At 34.0% G+C, this 22,826-nt stretch overlaps 1 protein-coding gene across 1 annotated transcript in view; it reads right to left on the bottom strand.

Annotated features, from left to right (window-relative positions):
* LOC108362832 (autophagy-related protein 9B-like) overlaps positions 1-15,245 on the bottom strand; it is a 44,553-nt gene extending 29,308 nt beyond the window's left edge. Inside the window, exons 1-4 of the mRNA XM_017615978.1 lie at positions 15,079-15,245; positions 14,553-15,011; positions 11,068-11,369; positions 9,749-9,848 (exon numbers count right to left, since the gene is read on the bottom strand). Of these exons, the coding sequence (XP_017471467.1) occupies positions 9,749-9,848; positions 11,068-11,369; positions 14,553-15,011; positions 15,079-15,228 (1,011 nt within the window). The 5' untranslated portion in view covers positions 15,229-15,245. The remainder of the gene's footprint in view (positions 1-9,748; positions 9,849-11,067; positions 11,370-14,552; positions 15,012-15,078) is intronic.
* Positions 15,246-22,826: the final 7,581 nt, after the last annotated feature.

Genomic DNA, 22,826 nt, shown 5'->3' with positions numbered 1-22,826 from the left:
ACAACAACAGCAAAAACAATACGCATTTGTATGTTATTTGCCTTCACATGTCTATTCTGCGATGGTAACAAAAATTTTGTTACCGATAAATAAAGTTTCTGGTAATTTTTAGACCCTATTTGCATTCTGCCCACTGGTAAATTTTATTATGAGATATAAACAGAGTTAACGAGATATAAACAGGTAACAAAATATTGCCCCCTGAAGTATGCAACACCAGAATTTATACAAAACTTCGTAGCTGAATAGATTAAGTTGTTACCACGGTGCTTAGAATTGCGGTTACAAGTGGTGTTATTTTTTGATAAAACAATTTTCCGGAGTCAATATGTTTGGTAACAAGCAGAATAGGCCTGTAACAGGGGTTTAAAAATGGACAGTAACTTTACTAACCGGTAACAAAATTTTGTTACCAACGCAGAATAGGCCTGTAAGTGTGTAGTTATGTCTGCTCATAGAATTCAAGCGAAGTATCGAAGTCAAATTGAAGTGATTTTGTTTTTGTTTTCTTCGCTTTTAAACCGCTACTTGGGATTTGCCGATTTTAACATTTCTCAAGTAAAAGTAAACAATGCCTCAGAAACTTTAGATGCACTGAAATTTGCTAATACTTTCACAAAAAGCGCCGTTTTTTAAAATTTTCGCTAATAATTCTTTTTATAATTCATATATTTTGCAATTTAACATAACAAAACCTCGTTATTGAGAAAATTTACTATTTTACAGTTTATTTTATCCTCCCATTCCGCTTTGTTTACTTTTACTTGAGAAATTTCATCGCCGCCGCGAATTCGGAATCTTGTATTGTATCATTCTTGTACCGTATAGTGTTGGACAGTTTTTGCTCTTAAACTAAAAAAAATTATGTCGAGCAAATATAAAACTAGATACTCAAAAACGCGAATATGTGGTAGATTTCAGACCTTGTGTGGTAGATGCTCAAAAAAGTGGCAGATCTACCACAATGTGGTAGAAGTCCGATCACTGCGCTACTGCATTACCGAGGAGCCTTTCGTAAGTATGTACTCCAATATGGCACAAATGGACCACATGGTCCAACAATTTCCGCAGGGTAGCCAATAAGCTGATACAAGTTTGTGTGTTGTGTGCTCGTTTATGGCCGGAATTTCCTAATTCTCCCAAAATTGGTAAAAAATCAGAAGAAAAGCAGCGGCATCATTACAAAAGTACAACCTTTCTCCACTGGTGGTAACAATATATCGCAGCCCGTATGGGCTTTTTTGCACGTACGGGCCAGCGAGCCCATTTCGCGGGCTGGATCAGGGGAAAATCATGGGCAAACATGAAAGTGGCAACGAATCTTACTAATACACGTATACCAATGAGAGCCACTGCACACATTTTTAATTTTGTTTATTTAATATTCATTACATCCGATTTTAAAACTATACAGAGTTAAAAAATGTCAACAAAGGGGTACAATAAAGTGCAAGTTTCAATTGTCTGTAAAATAGCGGTGATTTTTGACAATTTTTTTGGTGATGGTGCTGCGCATTTTCTCTCATACAAAGTATGCGCGACAAAATTTTTATATGGAATAAAATGCGCAGCACCGTCAATAAAAAATAAAAAAATTTCAAAAATCTGGGCTATTTTAGAGTCACTTGAAACTTGCACTTTATTACACTATAATTGAATGGGCTATAAAACTGCATATTCGAAATTTTTCTAAAAATATTATTAACTTATTCACTGCAGGTCATTAGGATGGCACACTCCTATGTTGACCTTTTTTAAGAACTGTTTCCAGCTCTCAAGAAAAACGAAAAAATCATATAAAATGCTACCCAAGAAATGGAAAAGAAATTTTCTTTTAAGTTTTAATTTGTAAAAAAATTTAAAATTGCATTTACCCGTGGAATATGGTATATTTAAAAAAAAAATTATATGGAACAAACAAAAGGAAAACTGTAAATACTAAGGATTGAAAGGGTGTCCAATTCAAATGACGAGGAGTGTATATGAGCAGATGTGATCACTACCACAAGTAAACGCGAGCTGAAAGTGTGATTGTGTTAGTGCAGGCTTTCCCAAAGTGGGTGACGCGGCACCCTGGGGTAAAATTTGATCAGAAAATTTTCAGAAAAATAGCCGAAAACGTACCCTTTTCACAACCACTTTCGGTACTTTTGTAGACCTAATCTGCGTTTCATCCACTTTTCTTTCCGTTTTTGGATTTTTTGCTGGCTGGGCTGTTCTTGTAACTAGCGCAGCAGCTTCGCGCACGTGTATATATTACTTAAGCTGAAATTAATCAAGAACGCAGAACGTATACTAAAACGCAGTCCGTATACGAAGAATTTTGGCGATTACTGGAGCCCTCAGTGTTGCTTACTACAGTGTTGCCACCCATCAATGCCTTTTCATAAACTTACCTTTTCAACTACAATTTTTCGTAGATCGTAGCTAAATATAGACTACTTAGTTTTCAACAAAAAACCTTATTCAATAGTAAATTGAAAATATTTTAAACGTATTATGAATAGGAAATAATAACTTTTTTACCATCTCCAAAACTGACGAAGTGGCAACCATCTATAGAAGGAAGAAATCAGCTGACATGGAAAAATCTAAATTCCGCAGATTTCTGTGCTACGGGCTACAACTACAGAAAAATTCTGCGGTGCTGAGTTTTCATTTACATGGCGCTCTGGTAAGACAGATCGTGTCAGCTGACTCGGGTTTACGTACCGGTAGGTTTACGTTCTTGGCTAATTTCAGCTTTATTCTTTGGACTACAGTGTAGTCACTACACAATCACACTGTGAAGGAGCGAATCAACACGATTTTAGAGGCAGTCTTCTCGAGGTACCCATTCGCAATGCAAATCGAAGAAGAACTTTTGATGAGCGAGGTACTTGAGACTTACACCATTACCGACGAAATTTTTAAAGCTATCGAGAAATTTGTACAGAACGATGGTTTGAAATGGAGCAAGTGTGCGCTCACAAACGCCTCTTTAGAGAGTCGGAAGTTTTTAAAAATTTCTTAAGTATATTTTATGCCAAAATATATTCGAAAGACTACACTTAAACCCGCTTTAACATTTTCTACTCCTGGCCAGTTTACCAAGCTCCTATCCTCTGACGATTCATTGAACCAGAACTCCGTTGTACTCATTTTTACCACTCTTTTATAAACTCGCTTTCGTTTTTATTTCATTTAAATTTGCACAAACTTACATATGTACATATGTATAAGCACACTATTTAGTTTGCTCAATTTGTAAACAAAGTTTCTCAGCGGTGAAAAATATATTATTGTGAACAAGCGCTATTCTTTATCGAATGAGTGTTCGTACGATCAGCACTTTCGACCACATTCGAAGATCGAATGCAACTCATAATAGGGGCCTTACTTTTACATTTCTGTTAGACTGCATTTTCAACAAATGCTTACATAAACAAGTAATTTTTAAGCAAAGATCAAACCGACTTAAATTCCGATATACAAATTTAAGATTATCGTTAATCTATTCATGATCCAATGATCAGATTTAAACCGAATTAGAATGGGATCGCCTGTGAGGTATCACTTTTCCTTTAAATAAAGAATTATAGTAATCGGTTAACGTGGTCCAAAGTTATGCGGTAACATATGTACATTAAAAAAAAAAAAACATAATAAAAAAATATTCCGACNGATTGAAAGGGTGTCCAATTCAAATGACGAGGAGTGTATATGAGCAGATGTGATCACTACCACAAGTAAACGCGAGCTGAAAGTGTGATTGTGTTAGTGCAGGCTTTCCCAAAGTGGGTGACGCGGCACCCTGGGGTAAAATTTGATCAGAAAATTTTCAGAAAAATAGCCGAAAACGTACCCTTTTCACAACCACTTTCGGTACTTTTGTAGACCTAATCTGCGTTTCATCCACTTTTCTTTCCGTTTTCGGATTTTTTGCTGGCTGGGCTGTTCTTGTAACTAGCGCAGCAGCTTCGCGCACGTGTATATATTACTTAAGCTGAAATTAGTCAAGAACGCAGAACGTATACTAAAACGCAGTCCGTATACGAAGAATTTTGGCGATTACTGGANTCCGTTTTTGGATTTTTTGCTGGCTGGGCTGTTCTTGTAACTAGCGCAGCAGCTTCGCGCACGTGTATATATTACTTAAGCTGAAATTAATCAAGAACGCAGAACGTATACTAAAACGCAGTCCGTATACGAAGAATTTTGGCGATTACTGGAGCCCTCAGTGTTGCTTACTACAGTGTTGCCACCCATCAATGCCTTTTCATAAACTTACCTTTTCAACTACAATTTTTCGTAGATCGTAGCTAAATATAGACTACTTAGTTTTCAACAAAAAACCTTATTCAATAGTAAATTGAAAATATTTTAAACGTATTATGAATAGGAAATAATAACTTTTTTACCATCTCCAAAACTGACGAAGTGGCAACCATCTATAGAAGGAAGAAATCAGCTGACATGGAAAAATCTAAATTCCGCAGATTTCTGTGCTACGGGCTACAACTACAGAAAAATTCTGCGGTGCTGAGTTTTCATTTACATGGCGCTCTGGTAAGACAGATCGTGTCAGCTGACTCGGGTTTACGTACCGGTAGGTTTACGTTCTTGGCTAATTTCAGCTTTATTCTTTGGACTACAGTGTAGTCACTACACAATCACACTGTGAAGGAGCGAATCAACACGATTTTAGAGGCAGTCTTCTCGAGGTACCCATTCGCAATGCAAATCGAAGAAGAACTTTTGATGAGCGAGGTACTTGAGACTTACACCATTACCGACGAAATTTTTAAAGCTATCGAGAAATTTGTACAGAACGATGGTTTGAAATGGAGCAAGTGTGCGCTCACAAACGCCTCTTTAGAGAGTCGGAAGTTTTTAAAAATTTCTTAAGTATATTTTATGCCAAAATATATTCGAAAGACTACACTTAAACCCGCTTTAACATTTTCTACTCCTGGCCAGTTTACCAAGCTCCTATCCTCTGACGATTCATTGAACCAGAACTCCGTTGTACTCATTTTTACCACTCTTTTATAAACTCGCTTTCGTTTTTATTTCATTTAAATTTGCACAAACTTACATATGTACATATGTATAAGCACACTATTTAGTTTGCTCAATTTGTAAACAAAGTTTCTCAGCGGTGAAAAATATATTATTGTGAACAAGCGCTATTCTTTATCGAATGAGTGTTCGTACGATCAGCACTTTCGACCACATTCGAAGATCGAATGCAACTCATAATAGGGGCCTTACTTTTACATTTCTGTTAGACTGCATTTTCAACAAATGCTTACATAAACAAGTAATTTTTAAGCAAAGATCAAACCGACTTAAATTCCGATATACAAATTTAAGATTATCGTTAATCTATTCATGATCCAATGATCAGATTTAAACCGAATTAGAATGGGATCGCCTGTGAGGTATCACTTTTCCTTTAAATAAAGAATTATAGTAATCGGTTAACGTGGTCCAAAGTTATGCGGTAACATATGTACATTAAAAAAAAAAAAACATAATAAAAAAATATTCCGACGAATTGATAACCTTCCCCTTTTTGTGAAGTCGGTCAAAAACAAATACACCAGCAAGTTTTCAGCGTCAAATGATTTCAGGGTAAAATTACCAAAGCTCCCAATAATCTTAAAGGAATAATGAAATCATCAAAACAATTTCAGTCCTTACATAAAAGCTAAAGGAGCATAAGGTTTGCAATGTGTTTTCTTGTTTTTGTAGACATTTGAAGAGTAGGGGTGCCGCGAAATTTTTTTGGCACAACAAGGGTGCCAAGGTGAAAAAAATTTGGGGACCCCTGTGTTAGTGTGCCAATTACGTTTGAATGATTTGGCGTTCACTTTGTTACGCTCTCGCATGTATACGCAAGTAATGCTTACGCTCTTTAAGCAGGCGCTCACTCTCTGTCCATGCTTGGATGTGAGCAAATTTAGCATCGCTATAACTGTTGCCAACTGTGTGCCTTTCGCAATAAATTAAGTGCGTTTAGGGAATTAAAACGCGAAAAGTTTTTAGTTTAGCGCTTGTTTCGTTCTTTGGTGCCCTTTTCAAGGCAATTTTATAATAAAAACGTGATTCTATGGTGACATTGTATTTATTTTGTTCATTCATTTATTCATTCCAAACGTACGGAAAACTTTATCCGTTGACTTACACATATGTTAGTGTTTGGCCGAGCTTCTCCTCTGGATAATATACTCCCAGATAATCCAAACGCAATACTTTCACACAGTGTCTATCACGGAATTCATAGAATATTCTGCTAATTAGCTGGGTGTGCGCATTTGTACAAAAGTAAGCAATTGCATGAAAATAAAGCCGCTAGAGAAACCTAGTAAAGTTTTGCAAATTGTTTTACGAATAGAAAAACATTTTGCAAATTAGATTAATTAACTGCGCATAGTGGAAAATATTTACAAGTGACATTGCGTGATTACTTAAAATATTTGAACATACAGCTTTATATGCAAAAATACTCTTAAACACAGCAACACAAATTTGGTGTTCATTTTTGGGAAAACTGCGCTATTTTCAGTGTTTTGGTGCTTTTTTAAATAAAAAACTTGACAATACTGATCACTAGCTGACCTTCATCGAGCGCTCTTTGCTGGGTTCGGACTGCAAAAATGAGAGTCAAAATCAAGTTTTCGTAGTAGATGTGCATTTCTTATCTATATAAAAAACAATTCATTTCTCCTCTTATCACTGTATTCTGGGACTAAAAAAGCATTTACATTTTACGGTTGAGATGTCATTTACACGGGTCGATTTTGTTTGAACGACAAAAATCTACTAGAAAATCGACCCGTGTAAAGGCGCCTTAATCCAGCGAGCAATTATTATTAAAGTTAAAATGCCTTGGTTAAAATTAATAAAAAGTTATTTCATTCTTTCTTTACCGGGACAATTGTTACATCGGTGGGCAAGGACGCAAATACAGAACTTTAGACAGAGCAATCTTTTTCGATCGGGTTCACCTCTGCTCTATAGCATTAGTACCTGATAAAACAGTAATGGTAAAGGGTGATCATTTTCCTCTGAACTCTGCGTGTGCGATAACGATTTATAAGTCCCAAGGAGATGACCTCGTATACGCTCAACAGCTCCTGTACGTCGCATTATCATGAGTGACATCGATTAGAGGGTTACATCTCGTTAAAACAAAATTATAATAATAATATAGAAAATTGTATCATGGTCGGAGAGCAACAGTATCCACAATTGAGTAGTCCACTTGCAAAGTGCGCTATGTACAATTTTTTCGATTTTTAGTTTTTGGTGGATTACGTACCAGTATTTAAAGTAGTTTCATGCTCACTAACAACACAGTGCAAAATCTTTTTATATTCTGAAAAAATAGCATAAAATGTTAACTCTTCTTCCAAAAGTCGCTATCATGCTTATTTATAAACTTTCAAAAGTATCCATCTTCTGACGAACCTAGAAAACTGCTTTAGGTCGTGTAGACTGTTAATGTTATCTTATGTCATGGTATGTTATGTTATAATTTTATAAGGCTCTTATTTATCCAAATTTTCAGGTAAAAATAAAAATGATTCAATTTAAATGTTACTTGTTGTCGTAGTCGTTTTTTCAAATTTGTGGCTTTTTATTATAAAATCACATAACGCTGTTTGCAAGTTTACTACTCAATTGAGTTGCAAGCTGAATTAGAAAGGCAGCATCTAAGGCATCTAGTACCGGGATTCGGGATCCCGAATCCCGGGAGTCCCGAGCCCTTTTCGAAGTCCCGAAATCCCGGGATCCCGAGGGCAACTAACAAATTAAAATAAAACGACATTCAGACACTGTAATGGCATAAAAGAATTATAAAATGCAACCCTACAAATAATCAAATAATATATTACAATTCTAATACTACTCTTATTCTATGTTATAATATATATAACATACATATGAGGCATTCTTTTTCATACCGGACTCCAAATTTGGTGTCACAATTTCGATTGGCTTCACATTTATCCTTTTTTCTTCGGATATATGATCTATCAAAGTTGGATTTTTTCGTGATTCTGACTAAATAATCATGTACTTATTCAAATTGTTATATCTCGGGTTCTGTTCATCGTAGAGGCTTCATTGTTGACTCTCGCAAAATAAACCACCTCGTCATAAAAAAAAAGATTTTAAAAATAGTTCTTAAAAAACTCCCAATTTATGGAACATGTTTTTTATAAAGAATTTAACAAGGATTAGGATGGTGTAATTTTAAATCCCAAATTTACTGGTCTTTACTATGCAAATAAACTTAAACAAGTTTAACTGTTAAAACGACTTCGACTGCAATATGAATGAATTTCAATTTCGTAGTTTTTAGTTTATTCAGTTAGTAATTAGCTTTTTAAACTGATATAAACTAAAGATATTTATATTTCTTTTCTTAAAAACACAGACTTATTTTCCTTTCTAGTATTCGCACTAAAGAAAAACTGTAAAACTAGTTTGTTAGCATATTTTAATTAATGGTAATAATATCCCGAAATATCCCGGGATTACCAATTTAAGATCCCGAAATCCCGGGAATCACAAAATGGTCCGGGATTTGATGCCTTAGCTGCATCTGATTCGACTTGAAACAATTGAAAAAGAACTTTATGATTTTATCATCGTCGTCGAATTTTCTTATTCTTTCAGAGATGGGGTTGGATAATGAGAACACTTTAGACTTGTAATCTACCACAACACATATTATCGTATTGTTACTGCACAAATAGAACTCAATGCACAACAATCAATCAATGTCTGTTCAAATTTCTAAGGTGTGAGAAATATGTGCTTGTGGAAGCAGACTGGACCATGAGAGAACAGTTATATTTGTGGCAATTTATATTTCTCCCAATCAACCAGTAAATAAAATTATTGAATTCATCCATGACAGTTTAATAAAATATACACCAGAAGTATCACAAATCCTTAAAAAAGGCTACAATAAAATTCCGATGATTTTAAGTAGGGATTTTAATGTGAATTANCTCCCAATCAACCAGTAAATAAAATTATTGAATTCATCCATGACAGTTTAATAAAATATACACCAGAAGTATCACAAATCCTTAAAAATGGCTACAATAAAATTCCGATGATTTTAAGTAGGGATTTTAATGTGAATTATGCGTTGGATTCAGCGCTCCCGATTGAGTTCCTCGGCATCAAATTAAATTTAAAATTGTCCTGCAGTCACACCGAATTGACAACACGATCGAAAACAATCATTGATACTGTGATTCAAAGATACATTAATGTCATCTCAACTAAAGCATTTATTTCATATTTTAGTCACCATAAGCCATTCGTCTCTTGTGTAGAAATTTGAACATGAGTCTAAATAATAATAAAATAAAAAAATTGAAAACGAAAAATTATAAGAACTTATCAACTTCGTACCAATATTACAACAAACAAACGCATTCGTCTCGTTCTCTTGTAATTTAATTTTATGAAGGTTTCACTTCTACACGGTGTGCACTACACACATGTTTTGTTTTTACAAGAGAAACAAGAAACGGTAATGAGAGAACGTAAACTACGTACTCTTCAATATGTATATAACATAAGATAGTTAATTTCTAATCCAAGGTTCTAAAATTTTTAAGGAAGATGCGCCTTAATATAGTGCACCTTAAAACGTAAAAGAACCGATTTCAGAAAAATGTCAGTTGGGGTCTTTCTGCATTTCATTAACAATGTGCATAGTAAGTATTTTTGAGCTTACATTTTTTTTATGTATTTCGTGCAAGTATAGAGTGCTTAGGCACATATCTGCCACTGTGATGTCAATGGGATTCGAAACTTTAGTATCGATTCCATATAAGCTGTAAGGGAAAGAATAAAAATTGTTTAATTAATGTTACATATATACTCTGGTGCCAACTAAATAAGCCTGCTACATTTTGACCAAATTTTACTATTTTTTTTGTTTAATTTCTCTTAATTTTTCACAAAAGTATAGCTGTTTATATAACAAACACCATACATATAAATCCACATTACAAACTTTTCACAAAAATTCAACTAATTTTCACCAAAAATGCAAACTTTTTAAATTACAATTTTTGTACAATAAAGGCAAGTTTGAGTTGACTAGAGGCCATTGAAGTATTAAGTAACCAACAATAGGGGGCGGTTTGGTTTGTTTATTTTTAATAGCAAGAGACAGGGGGTCTGGATGATGACTGCGCTATTAATATTTACATATTAATTTATTTTTCTGATATTTCTAATAAATTTAGTATACTAATTTATACAAATATCAAATGTACGTTAAATTATTTAGGATGCACTTGCACGTGAATTTCATGACTACCAATAAATAAACATTAACAGGTTTAAAAAAAGAAAAAAATGTTATATAAGCATATGAGAGGGGTGGTACGAACTTTGCTTATTTTTGCTGACAAGACGGAGGGAGCAGTTAGAAATGACTGAAAATTAGCTTACGCAATACATACTTGAATGGGCCCCTTAGGAATTCGCATTGATTTTTAATAATTGCTGAAGCTGTTGTGCTTTTTTTTAACCATATAAGATTAGTTTAAAGTTGTCAAGAAAAATTATGAGAAATACTTCCTTATCATGAGTTTCGCCCGAAAAAAATTCAGCAGAAAATTTTTCATCCGCTCATAGTGAATACACGGGAACGAAAAGTGAACCGGTTCGGGGAAAATGAGCATTTGCCATTAAAGTGGCCTATAAAACTGCCTACCAAAAATTATTCTAGAATTCTGACTAAAAAGATTTGAAATTTGTTGAATTTTTTAAATTTTGTACAAAGTTTGGAGTTTTTATTTATATGGGTTTTGTTTTAATGATAATAATAGATTGACGCTTACACAATATGTTAGTGTTTGGCCGAGTTTCACCTCCGATTTGTGGCGTGTGCCTTGATGTTGTCACACAAGGGGAGTTTTGTTATACTTTTATAAAAAATTAATGAATATTTAACAAACAAAAGGAAAAAGTCAAAACAGGCCAAAATGTTGTGCTATTTTTTACGACACTGTATGAGCCTTATTTCACTATATTTTAACTTACTTATATAACAGTGCTTCTGATGGTCCTTGCAAACGTCCCTCTACCTTGCTAATACGCAATTTACGCATATTTTCTAACGAACTAAGACACGAAGTCTGCAACCGCAGCATATTTGCTTCTTGCTCGCCAAGGCTTTGCTGGAGCATTTGCTCAAAGCCACTGGTTTGAGGAATATTTTGTGTGGCATGCAGTTTTTTGTATTGCGATTTATCCGGTTTAAAATAATGCTTTATCGAAGATGTCAACAATTCAGCCCTTTGGACATTATGAGCATGAAACACAGAACTTGCCAACGAAGAGTACTGCAAAAGTAAAGTTTTAAAATAAGCCTTCAGCATACATATAGCGTACGACCTAACTACGATTTATTCTCCAGAACTAAGTATTTTTTAATAGCTGATTTTGTATGCTTATGTAATATTCCGTAATTTATTTTGGATTTTAAACATAATTTTGTTAATAATAATATGAAATATTGTAAGAACAAGGACGCATAGTACTGACAATATACTAGGAGTTTCATAACAACACCCATTAATACCTTAATTTTTTTTTAGGTTTTTGATGGAATATATTACTACATGGGTAAGGCTTCCTCAAGTGTGCCCCGAATTTACCAATGTTAATATTTTTCAATGATTTCAGGCAGCGCCGAGTTTTGTATTCAAAAAGTACACTGTGTAAGTTTTGTTGAAAGATTCCAAATAGTTTCTTTTTAATCAACAATTGAAAAATTTTGCAGTGTTTATTGTCCGAATGAACATTTTTTTTGGGTTCAGATTTAAAAAACATTAAACTATACAATGAAATTATTTGCGTTACAAAAAATAATTTTTGTTTTGCTTTTCAATACTTTTTTATGAAAAATTGAACATTTAAGCAGTTTCTGCGCTTCGTGGACGAAAATTTTTAGCAGCAACTTCTGTAATAAACATTTCGTGCATTTCGATATACTTTGGTCGGAATGAATTTTTATTTGCCAGGGTGCGCTGGCACACAGTGCACTGTACACAGTGTAATTTTCGACTACAAAACTCGGTGCTGCCTGAATATCATTGATAAATATTAATCTTGGTAAAGGGCCCACTTGAGGAAGCCTTACCCACATATTAAAGTCTATATTCAGCTATGTATATAAAGCATCGCTCCAGCAAATTCTGTACAGCAATTGTTGGAATGTATTAAAAAGTTGCAATGCAGATCGTTAGACAACAGATCTACCATTATGAGGTATAAATTTCATAGTACTGGCTTTTTATTTGACAGTTTTATTTGCGTTGGAAGTTGCTGCTCAAAAAATAATGTTGAACAAATTCGTTGAAAATCCGACATTTTCGAGATCAAAAATCAAATTAAAATTAAATATACCAAAAACTTATAATTATCCCCCAAAAATCAATGAATAGATTCCTTCTGCTTAAACTAACGGGGTAACCTAATCATTAAAAGACATCATTTCGTGCCAGCTTAAGGATACGGATCTTTACCTCAATTAGGAAAAAAACGGCTTATCAGAAGAAGATCGCGCGAGAGAATTGGAAAACGATTATCCCCAGTTCAGCGAATGCAAGCTATGGCAAGACTTAAACCTTATCGAGTTATAATATATAAAATTCTGTTAGATTAAATACATTTTATAACAAAAACCGCACCCGTTTACTTTACCCCAATGTTCTCACCAAATGTGGCATTTTATAATAATGACTAATAAAACATGTTTAAAACTGGACTTCGGTTAACTCCCACGTTAAAAGTTTTAAGCTAAAAAGAAACATGGTGATATCCTTTTACAACTAAATCTATAAAAGTTGACACAGCTGTCAAAGGGCTATGAAATGACAAGAGAATCGAGGCAGTCTCATTAAAACTCGATCAGACTCCACAATGGGTCATATGACCCCAGAAATATGCTGGAAGGAGCGCTTGCGTAAAGTGTTATTTCATTGTATCATTTACTTTAGACCTTTTGTTAAGTGTTGGTTGGTTTTTATGAAAACTAATTATTCACAGGTAACTTTAAATCGGTTTGAAGCCAATGATGTGAATAAAGTTCTGGAAGTCATCAATTTACGAATATGACCTATCTAAGTCAAATCGAAAAATACATCGTATTTATTTAAAACAGAATTAGTAGAGATGTGCAAGCTGTGGAAAAACCAAAACTAAAGATAGTTTAGTAGAGCAAGTTGACTACACAAGTCTCTAGAACGGGTGTTCAGAAAAATTGTATCATCATCAAAGAAATTGTCTCTTATTTATTTATCCAAGCAAAATATGAAACTTTCGCTAACATGTATCGATAACGGAATGTTTTCCCTTTATTTTAATATATTAAATATTATTTTCTGAAAATCTATCAAAAAGATATAACCCATTTCATGCGTACCGATTTTGAGTGAACTATGCTTTACTATACTATACCACCTAGGGCTGTGCGATTAATTGATTATTCAAAATTTTAATTAATCTTACTTAATCAATTATTCGATTAATTGGAAATTATGATTACTCAAAAGTTCAGTTACTCGAGTAAACAAGATTTTGATCAGCCAAAAACAAAAATATTTGAGTAATTTTCTTTATGATTAATCAACACTATGAGTAAAATGAGTAATCAACATTTCAAAGTACTCTTTACATATAAAGTAGTTGAAGTTCCTTGAGAAATTGAGATATTTTTTTCATATACAGATTGTAAAAAAAAAAATTAGCATTTTCCAAAGCAAACTCTTTTAACGAGCAAAATTAATTTTTTTGAGTAATCATATTTTAAGTAACTCGATTAATCATCATTTTGAGTAATCAAAATCTTGATTACTCGAGTAATTGATTAACCGAATAACTGATTAATCAATTTACTCGAGCAATCGAATAGTCGCACAGCCCTAATACCACCATTATAGTACCATAGATTAAATGGTTATTTGGAGTTCTAAGCGACTGATATGTCAGAAGATTAAAATGAGCCGCTCGCTTAAAAATTAGCGACTAAAAGTTCCGGTTTTTATTCAATTTATTCTTCTTAAATACCATAGGTGTTATAAAGAAATAGGTATCTATTTGGCGGTGATTTTTATTTCATAATTGTTTAAGAAACTTTTTAAGTGGAATTATTGCAATATGTTACGGAGCTCCTCAGTTACATTTTAGTTTAAGTCAAAGATTTTCTGTATATTTACATTAAATTAACAATTTATGAATATTTCGGTGTCGATAAAACATGAAAACTTATCTGACGCGTTGTGTGTAGAAACTGCGTTTCCGGCTTAAAAATCATCATGGGCGAGCAATTATGTTTTGAATCAAAAAAAGTGTTTACTATGTATCTAGCTTTCCTAATTAATTAATTAAGTTGACCTACGGCCCACAAAACTACAAAATTATGCTCAAATCAAAGGCTTTCTTCCAAAATGGTCACTTATTAAAAAATGTATATACATAAAATCTTACTTCCAGAATATTTACTATTTGTATTGTATAAATACCTCAGCATCAATTGTCCCAAACGAAATTAAACTTTCCGTTATGGGGTTGGGCTTGCTTTCCGTTTCGTTTTCCATAGCGTTTCGCAGGTCCTCCGCAGCATGTTCTCTGATTTCATTTAAAAAATTAACAGCATCGGGTGGAACTTTCCATTCCGGATTGGTCAAAGTAAACCGAATTAATGAAAGTTCAATTTTTCCATTGTCAACTTCATTCTTGGCAGTTCTGTCTTGTTCATCCAGTTTTCGTTTTTGTTTTGTGTTAGGTTTAGGAAGCTGCCAATCTGGACTACCGTGTTTTCGCACATCCATTTGAGCAAATGAGCACACGTTTCCAACACCTTTTACACTGACTGTAAAACTTCTAAAGAATTTCACCAGCTCCAAAGCTTTTGGTCGGAATACAAACATCAAAATGAATGGTGTCATAAGAGGGCTAAAAATTTCGTTCAGCAGATATCCCTAAAAGTGTGTTTGATATTAAAATATTGAGAAATCATTTTCGAAATATTAACATATAACAATTTACCGCCTTGAATTGGAACAAATTTTCAAATTCTTTTCTCACAGCAGCAGTATGGGCCTTGTGTTTCCAATGAGAGGGCAGATAATGAACATGTGCTAATATGGCTGTCATCAATTGTTCTGGGCACCATATTAAATTTTCATCCGGTATCATTGTTCTGAAAATTTATACGAATATGTCGTGAATCTCACATACTTTAGTATAACTGATTTAGCTAGACTTAACTCACGCAAAATCACAAGAAATGGTTACTTAATTTATCAAATCATTCTACAAATAGTTAGATCTAAAATGCTTGAAAGGAATTGTTTTGTGTTTTCCTTTTGTGCGGTTTTATCAGAGATATTGAATATACTTTTTCTTGTTTTTTTTTTTTATATACATATCGTTGATGTTGTTGCAAAACCGCCCATCGACCAATTGCAAAACCGCCTATCTTACGGCACACAAATTTTACAGGAGAGCGAAAAAACTTTTTTTTTTTGCAGGCATTGCCTTGATAGGCGGTATTTTCTCTGGCTATTACTTTAAAAATCGGTTGTTTTAATAACGATTTTACGATTTTTATGCATAAATCTCGATGCATGGAGTTCGGGGTTGTCAAATCTCATTTTTGCCACAACGGCGATTTAGGCGATATGTATTACGATGCAGCGAACGAAGGTGGCGCCGTCCGACATACCGCTACTTTGGTTTTGCCGATTTTGGCATTTCTGGTCTACAAGTAAACGACGCCTCGCCTCAGAAACTTTAAATGCACTAATACTTACACAAAAATCACCATATTTTCACATTTTCCTTACTAATTCTTATTGTAAATTATATATTTTTACAATTTAGCACAATTAAAACACGTTCACTGTCGAAAAATTGAATATTAAGAAACTTAGCTTTTCTGACATTTACCTTTAACATCCAATTCGGCTTTGTTTACTTGTGGTACACAAATGTCATCGCCGCCAGGACGGCGCAATCTTGTATTCTATCATTCTTGCATCTGTATGTATTTATTGAATCTTTATTTCGAAACTAACAATAAGTTTTACAATTTTACAAACTGTGTATCATTATATTTAAAATTTCTGCGACAATACTTAGACATTTTATGGGTATTCATGGAAACGCGTAGATGCCTCGTAACCGCGTAAAACTGGTTTACATGGTTTTGAGCAGCGATGCAAGTCAAAAAAATACATCGATGTTTTTTTCCATTTGATGCATCGAAATATAGCATCGATTCATATAAAAACATCGATATTTTCGATTCATCGAATGAAATTATCAAGTTTCTTTCAATTAAAAATATACAACAAGAAAATGAAACAATCGGAGCTTCGATAAATGTTTAAGTATTAACTCACAGTCAAATGTATTTATTGATTTAAATAGTTACAAATCCCACTTTTTTTTGGTCTTTTGAGAAGCTTTCGAAAAAAGTTTTCGGAAGGTACTGAAGTGGCGACCATAAGCATAGTAAAATAATATAAAGTGTGTTATTTCGGTACACTTATTTGGTAATTTATTATCATAATGTTTTCTTTCATTTGACTTTTATGGATACCCTTTTGAGTGAGAACTTATGAAGTTTTTTTGATTTGAGAAAAAAATAAAAAAAGACAAGTAAAAAAGTCTAAGACGGGTGGAGCCGAACATTAAATACCCGGCGCAAGTGTTAAATATAATTTTTCACCTTTCTGAAAACTACCGTTACATGGTAGGAAGAGTGGTTTTATCCCTATTTCTAACAATTTCGATAGTATGTTCAGTTATACTTAATGAGATAAACTTATACGGTTACATGTGGGCGGTATCACGCCCACTCTCCAAAATTATTTACTTATTTTAAGGGATTGTGTTAGTATCAATTTTGCGTAAATTAGCGTCCCACATAGGGGTATTTGGCCGATTTATGCGGCCAAAATTACTTTTATGAATATTTCAACTCGAAATGCTTAGAAAAGACGTGTTTTGACATATAGAATAGTAAATTTTTAAAATCAAGTAAAGAAGGGGACGACGTCCAATTATTCTATCAAAGTGAAGAAAATAAAGTTGCTTAACGTTTGATATAGATAAACCCCATGTTGCCATGGTCCGATTGTAGAAACGCGCATATTTACGTGAAATAACACAATTCCCAATTAAATGTGAAATAACACAAATTTGCTTTATTTCATTTCTCGTTGAGCAATAAGACCAACTTTTAAACTTAACAATTTGAGTAATAAAGCAAAATAGTGCACATATGTAGGTCACCCAGTTACATTTGACAAAAAAGTAAAGTAGTACATGAGCAAGTTAAATGGACGGATTTGTAAGTATACAATTTTGAAAGTGCCCAGCGTCGCGGCGGTCTGCGATTAGTGCGATTACTAACTTTTAACAATGCGACTTGTCGAGTTGTCAGCTAACAATTTTTGTTGTCTGCAGTAACGATTGTGCGATTCACTAACTGTGCTGCCACTAATGGACATAAATCCGTTGCATATGCCAAGGCGCTCGTGTGAGCACAAAGTTCACAAGCATTTTATATGGAAGAAAATGCGCAACACACTCCANCACCCAGTTACATTTGACAAAAAAGTAAAGTAGTACATGAGCAAGTTAAATGGACGGATTTGTAAGTATACAATTTTGAAAGTGCCCAGCGTCGCGGCGGTCTGCGATTAGTGCGATTACTAACTTTTAACAATGCGACTTGTCGAGTTGTCAGCTAACAATTTTTGTTGTCTGCAGTAACGATTGTGCGATTCACTAACTGTGCTGCCACTAATGGACATAAATCCGTTGCATATGCCAAGGCGCTCGTGTGAGCACAAAGTTCACAAGCATTTTATATGGAAGAAAATGCGCAACNGCCCTATTGGAAAATTATAAAAAAATTATTTATGCGATTTTGTAGCCCATTAAATTTTAGTACAATGAAGTGCAAGTTTGATGTTGCTGAAAAATCCTTTGATTTTTGATATTTGTTTTTGCTAGCTGTGCTGTGCATTTTTTTCATACGAAAAAATTGTAGAACGTACCTTTTTTGTTTTATTAACAACACCAATCTAGACGTCGTCAAATTAGCGGCCTTTGTTATCGTTAACAACAACAGCTGATTTGGCGCTAAAGAATGTTGTTAGGGAAACGTTTACTGAATAGCTAATTTGTTAAAATTGTCGTTTAGCTGACTTATAAATAACAAGAGTTGTTAAAATCGCGTAGTGAATCGCACCACAGGAACGGCGACTTTTGTTTGTTCCATGCCATGGCGGAATTATACCAGGTGAAGTAATTAGAGCGAGAAGAAAGATGTTGACCCTGTCTTATTTGAAAAATTGCCTTTAAAATTTGACTCTAAGGCAGCCGAATGACAGAAAATAAAGCGAGAAAGCTGTTTTATAACTTCCAGGGCTGCCAACTATCCTTAGCTATAAGGTGCCATATTGAGGATAAAAAAGTGCCAAAATGTGCCAAAAAGAAAAATAAAAGTGCCAAAAAAGGTGCCATCCTTTTTAATCCTTCCCATTTAGCAATAAAATAAGTACCACATTTCTAAAACAAAAGTGCAATGCCAAAATAAGATAAACCAGTTTAATAACCTTTAGAAATTAGAGAATTTTAGTTGAGAAAAAGAAGTACACGCAAAGGATTTCACAAAAATGTATTGAAATATTAACATTTTTCAAAAGTGCCATTGAAAAATTAAGTGCCATTTGATGTAAAATAGGGTCAAAAATGGCACGGTTCGAGCCAGGTTGGCAGCCCTGATAACTTCACCTGTTTATTGCGCCATGGTTCCATGCAAACGTTTTAAGGTTTTCCAGCAATGTTTTCAACACATTTAAAAAAGCACGCAGATAAAATTCATGCGAAACCGCTATGTCCAATTTGCTGAGCAGTTATTAAAGACGACTCTTTTCCTATATTTTGTTAGACTTTTCATAAGTAAAAATATTTTGTGAATATTACTTTCTTCATATGAATTATATCACATTTTTTGTTTAATTGTATTTTTGGAATAAACAAAGTTCTTTTTCCTTCTGATCAGTAAACTGTTTTTGTTACATATAGTATAAATAAGCAATGGGAAATAAGGCAAAATTTGTTTTATTTGGAAATAAAGCAAAACTCAGATTTTGGTATTATTTCCCATTTAAAATTGAAAAAAGCAAAATTTGCGTTATTGCCGTTTGTTTTATCACCATTCTCGTATTTCCAACGTATTGCTTTTCCATACCAAGTTTATTAAGTGCACCGAGTTTGGTAAAAAATTGATAAATCGGTTACTGAGATATATATTGTGGTAATAATCTAATTTAATGACAAGTAATTTGTAGCAAAAAAAAACCGACTTAAAAAAAATATATATATATCTATATATTTCATGATCCAATGATCGGATCTAAACCAAATTAGTATGGGACCACCTCCGAGACACTACCTTTCCGTTGCAAAAATTATTGAAATCGGTTGATGTGGTGCAAAGTTATGCGGTAACATACATAGTAAAAAAAAAAAAAAAATATTCCGACGAACTGATAACCTCCTCCTGTTTTGGAAGTCGGTTAATAAGAGGTTATTCCAAGAATCAATTTTGAGTGAATTAGCTTCAGTAGTTACTCATTTACCGCAATTTTCGTGTTCCTGTAACTTAACGTTATATGGGAAGTGGGCGTGGTTAACGCCCGACTTCAAGGATTTTTTAGCAGATATGTTAGATATACCCCCTTATCCTAGAACCCGAATTTTCGTAATTCGTAATTCGTAGCTACGCTACGAAAAACGAAAAATCCATATGCTGCAACCCTTGCGGAAACATAGGCAGCATTGCCAGCTATCAGTTGTTTTTCGAAGATAGCTGAATGAAGGAAAACAAAGTGGAAAGGAATTAAAAAAACACTCATGAAGTGATTATTTATAGAAAAATTGTTAATTTTACATATTTTGAAGGAAACGAGGGATTCTTTTGCATTTGCAATTATAGGGCGGAGTAAGAGCGCGCTATGGGAATGATTTCACAAAGATATGCGGAGCTGTCGGGCATAGTAACCATGGGCGCGTCTATGTCAGCCTCTGGTTGAATTGTTGAACCACAAGCCAGAACTACTCCTATGCCTGAAGAACTGGTTCTCAATCCAGTTAATGCAATAACAGCTTCTTCCAAGCTATTGAAGACATGCACTTTGTTAGGTCCACCACCTGTTGCACTTGCTTCTGCCTTCGGCCGCGCTTAGGGAGTATAACCCTTACTAAGTAGAATTCTCCTTTCTGTGTTGCCGGAGAAGAGGGGCTTCCGCATCTCAAAGGTATACAACACTACTTGTGCACATCACTCCGGCTACACCATTCACAGTATTTTTGCGCAGAACCCACGTCGAAATTTGGAAAAAAGTGCATAGTGCAAACCGAATTTATTAATAAGATAGTGCTCGGAAATTTGAAACATTTATTTTAAATAAAATTTTAATCCTTTAGTTACACGTGATGTTAAAGTTTTTGGATTCGGATTATGCGTTTGGACACAACAACCGAAAATCATTGTACAAATAACTAAACCGGACCCAAGTTTCTCGATAAGGGGCAACAAAGATTCTGTTTTACTCGTTTAAATAAAGCAGTGGATAAAAATATACGCATATGCGAAGGGCAAATTTATCTGTTTAAATGAGCACCACTAATATTTCCTGCAAACACACATCGATTTACGTCTTTTATCTCGCCTCCGACACAGAATTGTTTTCGTACAAAATTACGCAAAAAAGCTTACTCGTTCGTTTTTAGGCATGCCATTGTTACGAATTTCGAAAGTTCGAAAATACGATTCGGATTGTAGCATACTATTTTTACGATTCGTAGCAAAATCCGAATACGAAAGAGTTGCAGAATAGGGGTGATAGCCTGAGCAAGGCTCATTCCGAGTTTGTTATGGATTGGTAAAGCGGATGCTGAGATACAGTATTTTATCATAAGTGGGCGGGGCCACTCCCATTTTCCAACAATTTCATAATAATCCTATTTTGTTCACATACCAAATTTCAACAATTTGGATACAATATTTACTGAAATATCGAGTATTTATCTAAATTGACATTTATCTAAATTTGAACGCTTGTATATCCAAACCTATTTCTTTAATCATCACTTGTATAACGCGAATGTAAAGGAAAGCAAATGTTTATTCCGAAATACATAACATAGTTTTGTTCGCCTTACATTCCCGCAGATTTCTAGCAACAGGACCGAAAGGGCCTGGAAAACATGACTTTTGGTTATATCTCGAAAGCTATTTTTTTTTTGTCAAATGGAAACATATTCTGGTTCGGCGGCCTCAAATTCATCTAAAAAGTTAATTTTTAGTGTTAAAATAAATCTAAAGTAGTGTTACTATATACTAGTTGGGTTTTAATATTTTTCTTTAATACATTTTCTAAGTAAAGAAATACCACTTATCTGCCATTTTCTGGGGGCAATCTTTTCACACTACATTAGCCAAATTTCTAAACTTTCAACTGAACAAAGAATAATAACGCGATCTCTCCCGGGCATACAACAAATTCCTTAATATTCAACAAAAATTAAAAAAAATACTCCTTGAAACCCGCTATTTTCGTTACATTTGAATTGAACTTTTGCTTAACAAAATGATTAAAAAAATGTAACAATTAAATGCATTATTACCTTCTGTATGCAGATCCATCAATACTTTTTAAGAATACATTGCAGAAATCAAAATATTAACTTAAAACCGTCACGATCTTTCTAGAGAGCGAAAATTTATTTATAAGCAGCGTTAGAATATTCTGTTTCCGGCCAATGGTGAGCGTTCGAAGTGCAAGTTAAAAAATGGAGGGGGACCGGGAAATGTTATTTGGAATGTTCTCTATCGAATGTGACTAGTTTTTAAAGTTTTCTTCAAAATTTTGTCAAATTGCTTTATGGCCGCCTAAATTGTTAAAATACCCCTATTAGGGAAGTTAATTTTTCGGCTTTTTCCGATCCCGGGATTTTCGGGATGGCGTTGCCACAATCCCGGGATCCCGGGATTAGTCCCGGCAATTAGATATTCATTACTTTTCAACAACTTGAATTGAAAAAATTGCTTCTATATTGTTTGAGAAGCTCTCCTACCATGACATAAATAATAAATAAATGGGTTTGAAACCATGGTACAATAATTACAGGTATTGTCTTCCCAGAGAGCGCATATACTACACTAAAACGTTTACTGCTGAAAATATCCCTTTTTCCATACCATATATGTTCACGTATTTTTGTTTAACAAACCATCTTACAGAGAACTTATTCAATTTGCAAAAGCTGGAAANGTAATAAATAAATGGGTTTTAAACCATGGTACAATAATTACAGGTATTGTCTTCCCAGAGAGCGCATATACTACACTAAAACGTTTACTGCTGAAAATATCCCTTTTTCCATACCATATATGTTCACGTATTTTTGTTTAACAAACCATCTTACAGAGAACTTATTCAATTTGCAAAAGCTGGAAAAAAACATTTGCTTGTAAATAGATTCAAAATTTGTATGCCTCACTTAATTTCAAACGGTTTCTCTTTTGTTTTGAAAAATTATAAAATAAAATTGAGCGAAAACGAAAAGCAAAGCCAAATAAAAGTGAAGGAATCAACATTGAACTGCACCAAAATGAAAATAAGGGAGCACGAATTTCGATGTGAAGCAAATCTCCCTTGGAAGACAATACCTGTAATTATTGCACCATGGTGTGAAACCTACTTTTTTAT

The sequence above is a fragment of the Rhagoletis zephyria genome, unplaced genomic scaffold (assembly GCF_001687245.7).
Source record: "Rhagoletis zephyria isolate East Lansing unplaced genomic scaffold, Rhagoletis_zephyria_1.1 Rzeph_scaffold_01113, whole genome shotgun sequence".
NCBI lineage: Eukaryota > Metazoa > Arthropoda > Insecta > Diptera > Tephritidae > Rhagoletis > Rhagoletis zephyria.
The sequence above is the reverse complement of the archived record's forward strand: the minus strand, read 5'-3'. Positions and strand labels throughout refer to the sequence as shown.